General features: G+C 37.3%; 2 protein-coding genes across 2 annotated transcripts in view; one reads left to right on the plus strand and one right to left on the minus strand.

Moving 5' to 3' along the window:
• Positions 1–659, minus strand: part of LOC124863422 (histone-lysine N-methyltransferase EZH1-like) — a 23758-nt gene extending 23099 nt beyond the window's left edge. The window contains exon 1 of the mRNA XM_047357787.1: positions 128–659. Within this exon, the coding sequence (XP_047213743.1) occupies positions 128–182 (55 nt within the window). The 5' untranslated portion in view covers positions 183–659. The remainder of the gene's footprint in view (positions 1–127) is intronic.
• The window catches only part of LOC124863421 (receptor activity-modifying protein 3-like), an 11774-nt gene extending 263 nt beyond the window's left edge, over positions 1–11511 (plus strand). Inside the window, exons 2-7 of the mRNA XM_047357786.1 lie at positions 5015–5147; positions 5620–5697; positions 5780–5803; positions 8721–8747; positions 8910–9087; positions 9182–11511. Coding sequence (XP_047213742.1) covers positions 5015–5147; positions 5620–5697; positions 5780–5803; positions 8721–8747; positions 8910–9087; positions 9182–9431 — 690 coding nt within the window. The 3' untranslated portion in view covers positions 9432–11511. The remainder of the gene's footprint in view (positions 1–5014; positions 5148–5619; positions 5698–5779; positions 5804–8720; positions 8748–8909; positions 9088–9181) is intronic.
• The last annotated feature ends 958 nt before the right edge of the window (positions 11512–12469 follow it).

Here is a 12469-nt window from a genome sequence, read left to right on the forward strand (position 1 = left end):
TATCGAGGAGAAGGAAGCGTGCAAACGTGTGATCCAACACAGATGAAGTGTGCTGCGTCCTCAGGGTGCAGCCACGACAGCTACACGGTGCCCATTTAAATAAGAAACACTTTAACGACGTGCCTACCCAAGCTCCACAACGACGGCGCGGCATTCTGGCACACGACTGTGCACGTGTACATCCACACATCTACTGTCGCGATTATTAAATACCTTCAAATCCTCGCGTCCTCTCTGTTGCGACAACAGCCCCGCAATGCGTTCAAGTCCCTCTCTGTATATGTGTGTAGGGGGGAGAGAGAGGGGGGAAAGAGAGAGAGAGAGAGAGAGAGAGAGTGTATGTGTTTGACAAATTAAGGCTGTCTTTGCTTTGGATCTGACGCAGGTATCTTCTCCACGCGTGGGGACGTCAGAGAAACCCCAACGTTGTCCGCGGACAAGGTGCAGGAGGGTTGTTGTTGTTGTAGCTTACAAATAGCTGCGCACTTAGCTCAGCCCGAGCAGGGTAGTGACGTCTTTAATATGATACAGCCTTTCCGAGCAGAGGAGCCAGGATCTATGGCTATTCTGCGTCCTGGGAATAAAAAGTACCTCGGAGCACCCACGGCTTAGCCTTTACTCGCACATACAGGAACTGATTAATTGTTTGGCTAGTCATATAAATACACAAACGTAACACTCTTTCGGCCTGTGGTTAGTGATATTAATCCTTTAGAAAATGTATCCGACCTCCTGTAGGCGTAAAACACAATAATTAAAATACGCTATGACAAAAAAGCCGTTTCAAGGAAAACAATTAAACAAATAGCTCCGAAAAAACGGAAATAAGTCTAGTGTATTATCTTACAACGGAAAACATATCCATAATATATATTACTTGATTACAGATTAAAGTAATAATAAAGCGAGAGCTGGAAACCAGCTTACAGCTTGAATTCCAGCGGACTTCGGCCGTCGAAAATCACTCTAAATGCTTTTCAGCTTTTCTCCTGCAGAGGGAGCTCTTCTGTTTCGATCTGAAACAGGTAGTGGGCTACATGTGAACAGCATTGATGCCAGAAAGGGCACCACATGTAAACAGAATTTAACTGAATCTTGGTTGGCTATAGAGTGACTGCCAAACATTTCTGATGGATAAGAACAACTTAACTTACAGAAAATAGCGTTGTTATCTTCAGTACAACAACCTGAAATATTGAATAACTGAAGCATAAATAGCCACTTTCCCTTTGTACATCATGCCAAAAATGGACATGAAACCCTAAATGAAATAGATTTCTTAAAGATACTTGTAATTTAGTCTCCTCAAGTTGGTGCACAGATGATTTTAAATACCAGTCTTCTTTTTTATCTTAAAAATAAAATGTTTCTTTGCCTATAGTTTTACGTTAGCTTAATCTTTGTTGGGTTGTGGGGGTCTGGCACCTACAGATGACCAGTCCATCACAGAACTGACAAGCATGCTCCTTTCAAATCATTTGTAAGTTAGATAGGCCAAATAATACAACAGGAGTGTTGTCCAACTGTGATAGTAAATTCCTTTGAAAGAAACAGTGGATGCAGGGACAGAATACATATATTCTAAAAGAAAAATCCAGGATTTAAGCTTAGGATGTTCTTGCTGCGAGAGAACAGTGCTAACAAGTGTGCCACGGTGTAGCCCCAAAATTGAGATGCCAACTATACCTTTCTTCAAGGACACTTAAATGACAAACATCACTCCTAAAGATAAAAAAGAAGTTGTAAAATATGGTGGGGAAATCCAAAAGAATCACATAGGGTTAACAACCGGCATATAAACAATTTGATTTATGTTAACCCTTCCAGTTCTGCTAATTTAACCTGATTTAACTTTTATTTACTATTATTGGTTTTATTTCTGCTAAGCAATGTTTAGAGCTAAATTGGAACAACTAGAAATTCCTAATTTTGTTTGAAATGAGCTGTTGTTTTGAAGTTGTTAATTTTTCAGTGTTAAAGACCAATATTTAAAGGAGTGAATGAATTAAGATAAAATAATTATGAAAACTGCCTATAAAGCAACTTATTGACATAGCAAATGTCAGTCATTAAATTTCTTACTGAAGAATTCAAGAATTAACTTTTTTTATGTTACATAAGTGCAATTAACCCTGTTATTCCATGCATACACACATCTTTGGTGTGAATATAATTTTCTTTTGCAGTTGTACTGATTCAGTTACAGCTTTCTTCTGGATGTAATGGTGAGAAAATAACTTCAACAAATCTTAAATAGAAACGTCAGCCACATAAATTTTAATATATTTTGGATTGAATTTTTGGGTTTCTTGAATGGACCGGTATAGTCCACACATTTCCAGTAGGCCATTCCAGTGTTAGCCTGCTTTATCCATTCCAAAACAATTTTTGAGGCGTGTTTTGGATTATTGTCCTCACAGAGGACAATCTAGCCAAAACTGTCACCCTAAGATAAAAGGACATCTTTTTTAGGTGTTCAGGAACAATCCAGGAACCATAGTGGTTTCTGGATTGACTATGTTCAAAAGCCACGTCTATGCCAGGAAAAAAGCCAATTTAAATCAAATTAAAGGCATTTTACAGAAACAAACCATTTCAAATTATATGTTTTACTCCTAATTTGCTTAATCTCTGCTTGGATGTAACATTTCCTGCAGACTGGTTCATTGTGCACACACCGTGTCCACAAATATTAGGCAAATGAGCATTTCAACCACAATATTATTTCCAGTGTATTTTCCAACTTCAAGCTGCCTACACGTGAATACTTTTTGAGCATATCAGATTGTGTATATTTGTGTAATCTCTGAGAGTGTGGCCGAAACATTTTGTTGCACATATGAGTTGCAAGAAACGTGTTGGAAAAAGAGATGCAAATTAACTTCGAATTTTGAGAAGAATCAAATTAGAAGCACCCAGGAACCCATTCTCCTTCACTCTTAGTGTAATTCTGTATACTAATAGTTCCACTATAATTGTAATCGCATTGATATTCTTTTAAGAAATCCAAAACTTCACTTTTATGCTCTTAAATGTTTAGGTTTGGGGTTTATTAACATTTTGGCTTGACTGGAAGCACAGTAATTGTTCAATGGTAAAATTAATCCTCAAAAATACAACTTACCTAATGATTTCGCATGTATTGTTGGCCTACATGTAACACTGAATTTACACGAATAATTCTTATTTACTGCACAAGGGGGCACTATACTACTAGGGTGACAAAATCTGACCACAAAACAGTATTTAATCAAGATAAAGACACTTGAAATCATGCTGCCAAAACATAACAAACGTTTTTGTCCTGAGCATTTGGTTGCTTGTCTTTGCCTTGTGTTTACATAATGCATTCTTGACTTTTCATGCATTTAGTGAGAAATTTAGAGCAGAGAAGCTTTTCCAGATGACATGGCATGTTTGGTGGTGTTTGATGCAGACACTGCAATATTGATGCTAAACTGTCAAACAAAAGCAAACACTCACAGAAACACACAGTTTAGAGATAAAGGCTGCAATAAGGAGAAAGTCTCTCTGTATCATGTAAATTCAATCTGTTGATGTTGGTGTGTGAATGACTTGGATGACACAAGTTAAGTAATATGAGACAAAAGGCTTGGGAATGAAAATATGCCCCAGACAAATAACACCAAAGTACTTTATGGTGGAAAAATAAGCCACATAAAGCTACATTTGTTTCAAAGTTCCTGAACATTTAAAAAAAAATTTTATGCTATTCCTAATTAAAGATTTCATTAATTTATGTAATGATGCTCACAGGATCACCTTTGTCATTGAAACAGTTTTTTTATTCTAAATTCTGAACATTCTACCCTTTACATGAAACTGAGCTCTCAATGTTATGTAAAATGAAATATGGGAGCAATTTTGGCATGAGCTACAGTATATGTGGCTTTGTTCCAAGCCCAGCAGCTGAGAAAGAGCACTTATCCTTCGATGATACAGAGAAACACTTCAGTTTCAGAGACTCCTTGCTACCTCTCTTTCACCGCAGACGTTTAATGTGACGTTAAAGATGATGGAAACAAGGGGGCTGTTTGTCATCGACATTGATGATACACCACAGCACAGATAGAAAAAGCACATTCCTTACGTAAGCCATGCACAATAAATCTACAGCAACACAGACCAAAATGTAATTAAATGTGCAGCCAAATGAGAAATTAAAGGGGATCTCCACTTTTCTGAACTTACAAATTCTGCTTACAGTCAGAGGTGTAGCATTAAATTCTGGGCCCTAGGTATAAACTATTTTGGTTGACGCCCATGCTCACTTGATCAATATGTGTAACATTTTTCCCATGCTGTAAGACAAATACAAAGACAATAATAAATATAATCTCAACTTCTACATTGAGAACACACGTTGTTGTATACTAATCAGTCTCATGAAATGCTCTGCTGCTCCGCCTCGTTCTGCTCGTATCATCTCGTATCACCCCATACTCCCTAACTCACTTGAATCAACCAACTAAACCACTTTCGACCTTTTAAAGGAGTGTATAACATCCTCCATTATTATTGTTGCAAAAGTTTAGTTGGTCAACCTCTTCATTTGGTTTTATAACCGTTTTGGTATCACTTTTGTTATTTAGAAATAAAAGTAAAATGTAACACAATCCCCCACATCCATTCACCCAGTTTCCAGTACGCGTTTGGGTTAAAGACAATGCAAAAAAAAAAAGAAATAATAAGAAAAAGAAACTACACATTTTTTGTAAATCACAGCTTTGTCAATCAATGGTTGAACATACATCTTTGTTCGTTCTAACATTATCAGAGGAATAGAGAAAGCCAAAGCAATAAGGAGAGAATAAACATGTACTCTCTTCAATATTTCACAATTCCTGAATCAAAATCAAGAGAAAAACTGATGATGATGTACCATTGGAGCACAACAGTTGTAGCATTATCAGATACTCTTTGCCACGTGTGGTGAATACGCCCATACTAGGAAATGAGGCTTTCCTGTTGTTTCTTTTTCTATTTTTTTTAGCTTTCCTGTGTAAAGGTTGAGATATGTAATCCCTACCCACCACTGAAGATAAACAGAGCATTGTTCAGCAAAATGACTGGCACAAGATTTTTTCTTATGTTTTCTGGCTGTTTAGTGGCTCTTCTTATTTGGGGTAAGTGAATGTTTTACATTGTCCATTTTTCATTATTGTAAAGCAATGTCCTTTTCTTCCTCTATGACTAATCTCTAAATAAGAAATCTTGGAAACTCTAAGTTGCCGTGTTTTGTAGGTAAGTGAATAGACTATAAAGAAGAATCCAGTTATTATTTATGATAAAAAAGGTTGAGATTCTTTCTACTGAATAAAAAATCCCCCTTTTGTGTTAGAAGAATTATTGTAAATATGTTTAAATTTCCTTTAGCTGAATATATTAAGACATCCTAAGAGGTAGGAGACAAAGGGAGGATCCATTTACTCCCCACAGCTTGGCTCTTACTATTTCAGTTGTCCACCCCACTTTCTCAAACACTGATAAATGTGCTTTTAATGTAAATTAGATTTAATAACATTGTATTTTAATAGTTTCTATTTTAAATTGACTGTATTGCTTTGCACTCCTGAAATTTGGGTTACCTTGTTGCAGGATGCACAACTGTGATTTGTCTGGTTAATGACAATGTAACAGTGCAACTGGTCACAACAACAACGGCAATGACAAGAGGTATTTGTAGATTTTAAAGAAAATGGAAAGGAAAACCTTTTACATGATGAGCAATATTTTTTTAACCCATGTCTTTATACAGGGCATAATGAAACACAAGAAAGTGGTAAGTGTAAGTTTAAAGCTTTTTCTTTGAGTCATTTGCTGTGTAGCTGTGTGGCCCCAATGAATTCAAGTGTAGTGAAAATGTATTTGCCCCCTTCTTATGTATTTGGTTTTTTGCCACACTTTTGTGACAATTGTTGTTAAATTTGAATATAAAACAACAATAATCCAAGTAAATACAAAATGCCATTTTCAAAAAGATAATACTTTTTTGCAGCACTAGTGGGCTTTATTTTTGTTTTGTTTTTTGTCAGAAATAGGCAGATAGGAAGTGCGCTGGAGAGAGGGGGAAGTACCGGAGCTGGTACTCGAATCCGTGACAGCTGCGTCAAGGACTGAAACCTCCGTATATGGGTCGTGCATTATGCCATATGCAGCACCCCGATGATTTCAGTTATAAAAGGAAAAAACCGGTTCAAATCTATGTAGAAAAAGTAATTTCATCCTAACCCTAATAGGTGGTTGTATCACGCTGATAACTGGCAATGAGTCTTTTACATCGCTGTGGAGGGATTTTGACCTCTTTGCAGAATTGTTTAAATTCACTCACATTGGGGAGTTTGTTGTTTTGTGTGTTTTGTAAGGTGCTCTTGAGCTTAAGGTCACAAACGTATCACTCCACATTCTCCTTCAGGATTTTCTGCTAGAGAGCAAAATTCATTTCTTCACCACTAAGTAATCTGGGATTTTACACCCAATGTAACAGGACACAGATCTTCCAAAACCTTTTGTCTGATTATTTCAGGGAATATTTTACCAAAGGTCTCGGGGATAATTAAGATGGCAAATGTGTGTCGGACATTTGTATTGTTTTTGACGATGTTTCTCACCTCCTCTTGCATTTCTTTAGCTTACGGGATGATGTGTTGGTTTTTCAGATATTTTAGCCTACTTTGTGTCATCAGACAGGTTCTGTTTCAATATTTTCAGTATCATACAAGTCTAGTGGTAATCAGGCCTGGGCATGGTAATAAGATTGAATTCACTTTTTGTATTTTTCTTGTTTTTCTTATAGGGTCAGGTTGGTTTGGATACCATTTTTTTCATTAATATATGTAAGAATTATTTGAAAAACTGGTCTTTTTGAATTTACTCAGGTTATGTTTGATATAAAGTTTTGTTTGATGATTTGAAAACACTTTTGTGTGAAAAACAGAAGACATTTTAAGGGGACAAAACCTTTTCATAGTGCTGTATCTTAACAACACTCAGAATTACAAAATATTTTTGAGAATTTAGCAGGAATGCATCAACATGATTTATGTTTAATATGTAATAGAGTTTCAGATGTTGAGTAGGGAAATGTTTCTCCTGGAAGCTTGTTTGGGATCACTTCTATGAAATTAATTTCATCTGGAACAAACAGAACCCAGAAAACAGATCTCACAGATTCTGTTTTCTGCTGGGACATCTCCTTTTGTGTTTTGTCAAAAGGATCCAAGATAAACTCTTGAGGAGGTCTCCACCAGAGGGGTCACCAGCAGTAGACGTGAGGCCCATAAAAGCTTTGGGTTAGAGGTTAAATGAAACCTCATTACGAACAGCCCCCCACCTGGATCAACTTCCTGACTTTGTTCGTCATTCACCCCACGCAATGTCAGTGATCAACGCATGAACTCAAAGTTGTGAAACAACTGAAACTTGGTGCAGAGCCCCTTTCACTGTTCCTCATCCTGTGCCTTACTTTTTTTTTCTTTCCCCAACTGTCCCCCCACCCCTTTCCCCTGCCAACACTCCCAACTGTGGGCTCCTCCTCTGCTGAAAAGACACATTTCCTAATGTCATTACTAAATCAAAATGCTGCTCAGCAAGCAGATGTTGCATGAGGTTATACACGTAGATTAAGTAACATAATTTTAAGGGGTGAAATGTAAACCATAGATTTATTTATTTATCGTTTTTGGTTTAATCAAGGAAACAGCCCCCCTCATTCTGTTTTTAAGGCTGGGGGAGGCCGCCATGTGGAACTACCCAGCAGATATGTTATAATTGTGAGCTCCTAATGAGATGAAAAAAAAAGTTTTTTCACATCTGTTGTGAAAATATTATGTGTTCTTTATCAGCACTCATATGTAAAGGCCTTTTCAGTCAGATGGTCATTTCAGAATAATTTACTCCAGCTTTTGTCAAATTAACCTAAATATGAAATCGTGGCTGTCTGCACAGCACACCCTGCAGAGTCATGATTAAATCCACCCCAAAATGCTAAGCCCTAAATGTTTACTTATGTTTCCTATTTGGCAGAGGCAGCCCAAAAGGCAAATAAATCACATGCTGTGAGCCGGCCAGGCCTTTTCGACTGTGAGAAACTGAGACTAAAAAGCAGAACAAGAGTTAAAGAGTAAAGGGTTTTCAGATGTGAGTCCAGCCCCAGCTTGGGTGTGCTCCTTTTATTTGGGAGAATAGAGAGGACAATCTTTGTTGCCTCCACCCCTTTAAAAAAAAAGGAAGAAAAACTAAAAAAAAACAAAAAACAAAAAACGTGTTGGAGAGGGGAAGAGCTCCTGCCAAGGCGCAGGACCATCAGACAGATCTTCGGAGAACATCTGCTAACCGCGGTTAACATTGTTTGGACATCTGGTAACCGAAGATAACCCTGTCGTGTTTCCTGTTATGCCTCGCTGTACAGAGACTGAGAGCTTCATCATTTGGGGAAAAGACACCTTTATTAATTTTTTTCTGACATGAAGGGAGCTGTTGGTTTCATTGGGGTATTCCTCTCCTTTCTCTCTGGTGAGTGTGTGGTCTCCCTTCCATAGCTGCAATCGCCTGACTAAACAGTTGTGTTAGAAGAATTTGTGAGCTAAACCAGACAAAGAGATTGAACTGAATTAGAAATAGTCTGTCTTTTCAGCCTGACGTTTTGTAAGAAGTACATGTATTAATGATAAAATGTTTTTTTTTTATCTCTCATTTAGAGGTCTTTGGAAGCCAACTGCCATTTGGTAGGCAACATTTCTTACATACAGTGCAAATGAAATATGAGTGTTTAAAAATGTATTATAATATAATATGTGATAATATAATAGTTAGTCATTATTCTAAACTGCCCCTATTCTCTTTGGATGTTTTCTCACCTACTCTCTTTTTAATTCCACTTCTTGCAGCTTGCGGAACAAATTCTCCCAGTTGCCCCACTTATTGCAAAATCTGTGTGGATGTTTTTGGCAAACCAACAATGGAATGTCTTTCTGCTTTATTCACTCATCTTTGTCTGCCTGTGTTCAATGATTCAATAAGATCACTAAACACGACTGACTGGTGCGTTTGGGATAAAGTGAGCAGGTAGTCCTATTCCTAAGTCACTTATTTTGCATCAATGATATTGAAAAACTTTTGCTGATGTCGCATATCCTTTCCCAACTCTCCTTGTCTCCAGCTTGTACAGCAACTTCAGCCTTTGCACTGAGGAGATATCCGACTGCCTCCTGATCCCATGGCCAAACTCACTGGTGGAAGCATTCTTTGTCAACATCCATTCTGAATTTTTCAAAATATGCCCCACAGAGGACTTTACTGACCCACCACCAGCCATTGTGTTTGCCCTTGTGATCACTCCCATCTGTCTGATACCAGTAATGGTCAGCCTGGTGGTGCTCAAGACCAAAAACGGGGATGGTGCCTCCTGATTGAAGCACTAGATATGATCTTTGATACTGATTATGTTTACTTGAAAACTGCTTTTCTATGCTTAGACTGCTTTTATGCCTTCATTTGTCCCATAATCCTGCAGACGTCTAAGTCTCTCTGGACTTAATGGAGTTAATGCTCTGCCTTTTTAAAGGATGTCTGTCAAATGATAAACTTCTTTGAAAATGAAAGTGGGGTTCATTTGCATTGCCATCAGCTGTTAGTGCCTTACCTTTGGTGGACAGTGCTAAGAACACCTCCTAAAGAAACAGAAAAACGTTTGGACATTCAAGTGGAGTCATCACTCAGAAACAACTCCAGTCTTTAAAATTTCACAGGAACTCATTAAAGCTAATTAGGGTTTTTTAGGGGGTTATTATAACATGAAAGTCTATAGCTGTTTACACTGTAAACTGTATTAATCCATGGTATGGTATGTAACAATAACGTTTTATATGAATCACATATTAGAACAAGGAAGTGGTTAGGTTTAACTGGTCAGTATGATCTGATTTGATGCAAAAGTCATAAAATGTGAAATATCCACACAACAGTGTTTGCTCAAACTATTACTGACCATGAGGTGGATCATCTACGCAATTAAAACAATTATAAGTAGCAGTTTTAGGATGAAAGGGATTCTGATTCCGTTTGTCCTACATGTTAGCAAGAATGTTAGCAAGAATTTCAGTACTTCTTTTCCTTCTTTTCAACTGAAGGGACTCTTTGATCTCTACTTTGTCAAAACACTTACTGCTGACAGTTACTCTACAAGAACCCCTACCTAAATTTTCCAAACTTTCACTGTAGGAAAAGGCTGTATAAAGGTGTTGTGTTTTTAAACCCACCTAGTTACAATGCTTTGTTCTATTTGTATTCGAAAGTTGGAGTTTCTGAGTTTGCAGGCAGAAATACAACAACAAAAGCCGTAAGCCATTAGCCATAAAGTCGAAATTCCAACTTGGAGAGTTGGAAGTCACTGAGCATCCCCAAGTTTAATACACATGGCTTGAGTGCATATAAAATATAATTAATTTTGCTGGTTTAAACTCCTTTTTTTTTCAAACAGTTACTATTTGTATCTTTACAACCTATTGTACAACATTTTGTGGTCAACATTTTCTTCATTGTTTAATACATAAAATTGTGAGAAATGCACGATTATCATTGTATATTAGTGCTAGTAGTTAGTATTACAACATTTAGTGAATCCCAGGGGTTTTCCAAATTGCAACTGGTTTGCTCTCACCTCTAATGTGACCTCATTCAAAAATCCAAACAAATAGGACACAGCATGAGTACTGACTCAACCAGTATCAACATAACATTCTGCAAACAAAGCTTATAGCAGAAATATATATTCAGTGTTGACAGAAGCTTCAAGGCTTGCCATTGTGAAAATAAATTAAAACTTTTAGTGACTGTCCTTATGGTGGGTATTCGTTTTGCCTGTATGGAAAATTTGTTTTAATAATAAATGAGCAGCATATTTTTTTGCTGCTCAAACTAAACTCTGAACTATCTCGAGTTGGACCTGTGTTGAATCTGTAAGAGTGTTAGGATGACATGAGAATTGTTGAATATATTAACTTTGAGTGGATGAGGGGTTTTGTAGTCAAAGGGAAAGCAACCTGAACTAAATCAAAAGGGAGTGACCACTGAGATAGCTCTTCTGTTACTGTTTTTCTTTCAATAGCATGAATTCTGCCTCCTATCTAAATATTAAGAATTTATTGGGATAATTCAGAGTTTATTCTGACCTAGACAAAAGACATTAATTGTCTGTGCAGATTAGTTATATACACTGAGTGATGACAAGAAGATCAACCCAAGTCTCTTTGCTTGCAACATGATAGGGTGGATGTGTTCAGTTGTGCATGACAGTAAAGCCCCAGTAGGTGCTTTCAGACTTGGAACAAAATGTGTATTTATATGCTCTACTTTAACTTTGTTGACAAGGAAAAATGGATGCAGTTTGCAGTCTGAAAGAATACATTCACTTTGTTCTCACACCATGTACTGTGCACGTCTGTATACTTTTTTTGTCTTGTAAACTATTAAATCTATATTTAAATAGTTGACAGTTTCTGGTTGTTTACTCGACTGCAGGGTAAATAATGGTAAAACGTGCAAGTTTCATACAAGAGACAGTCTGAGTCTAACTCAGGTTTTATAGAATTTACCAACAGGATTGCATCATTTTGCTGAAAGTCCCATTTTAACTTTAGCAGGGTTTGATGAACTACCACAAATGGCCTTGCCCCCACCTCCCCACCCCAGCCCCTGCAGGTAGTGTTTCGTGATATATTCAGTGAGTTGTATATTGTGCTACAGTTTCTGTGCTGTGTGAGCCCTGATGTAGTCAAGGAAGCCGTGACAGCAGCCATGTATCACACCCTCATCTGGCACACACACACTGCACTGTGGGCCTCTGTCTAATGCCTGTGAGTGTGTGCTTGTGTGTCAGGCTGGGCTGGGTTGTGTAGGAAAGTGTGTTTAGTGACCTTTCTTCCTCTCTAGATATAGGGTCATCCTGACCACCCCCATCTCCTCTCTCTGATCTCATCCAGTGTTGTGTCCCTCCCTATTGTTACAACAAACTACACATCAACCGTTGTAGTATAATACAAGATGTGGATGCATATATTTTTTTAGCTTTATCACATCAGTTGTCATCACAAAATAGCATATGTGTGTTTTTCACACGCCAACAAAACGTAAATGGAAAATAAAACTCTAGAATGCATCACTTTGTCCTCTTGTGGCTTTAGGCACAATTGTAACAAACTATTTATGAGTACTAAGTAATTTCACTGTCGTTTATTAGATATCAGATATTGAAACCTATTACCCATTTTGTACAAAAAAAGTATCGTAATGCAGATATTTGAAACTTCATACATCTTGAAATAACAGTAAGAAAATACTTGCCTATAACCTCATCTATAAACAGAGTAATAATCTAAAACTTAAAAAAGTAACTGTGATAAACAAGGCTTACCTTTAAATAGCAATTATAGCACTGACCAGTGAAATA

The sequence above is a fragment of the Girardinichthys multiradiatus genome, chromosome X (genome assembly GCF_021462225.1).
Source record: "Girardinichthys multiradiatus isolate DD_20200921_A chromosome X, DD_fGirMul_XY1, whole genome shotgun sequence".
In the NCBI taxonomy this organism is placed as follows: Eukaryota; Metazoa; Chordata; class Actinopteri; order Cyprinodontiformes; family Goodeidae; genus Girardinichthys; species Girardinichthys multiradiatus.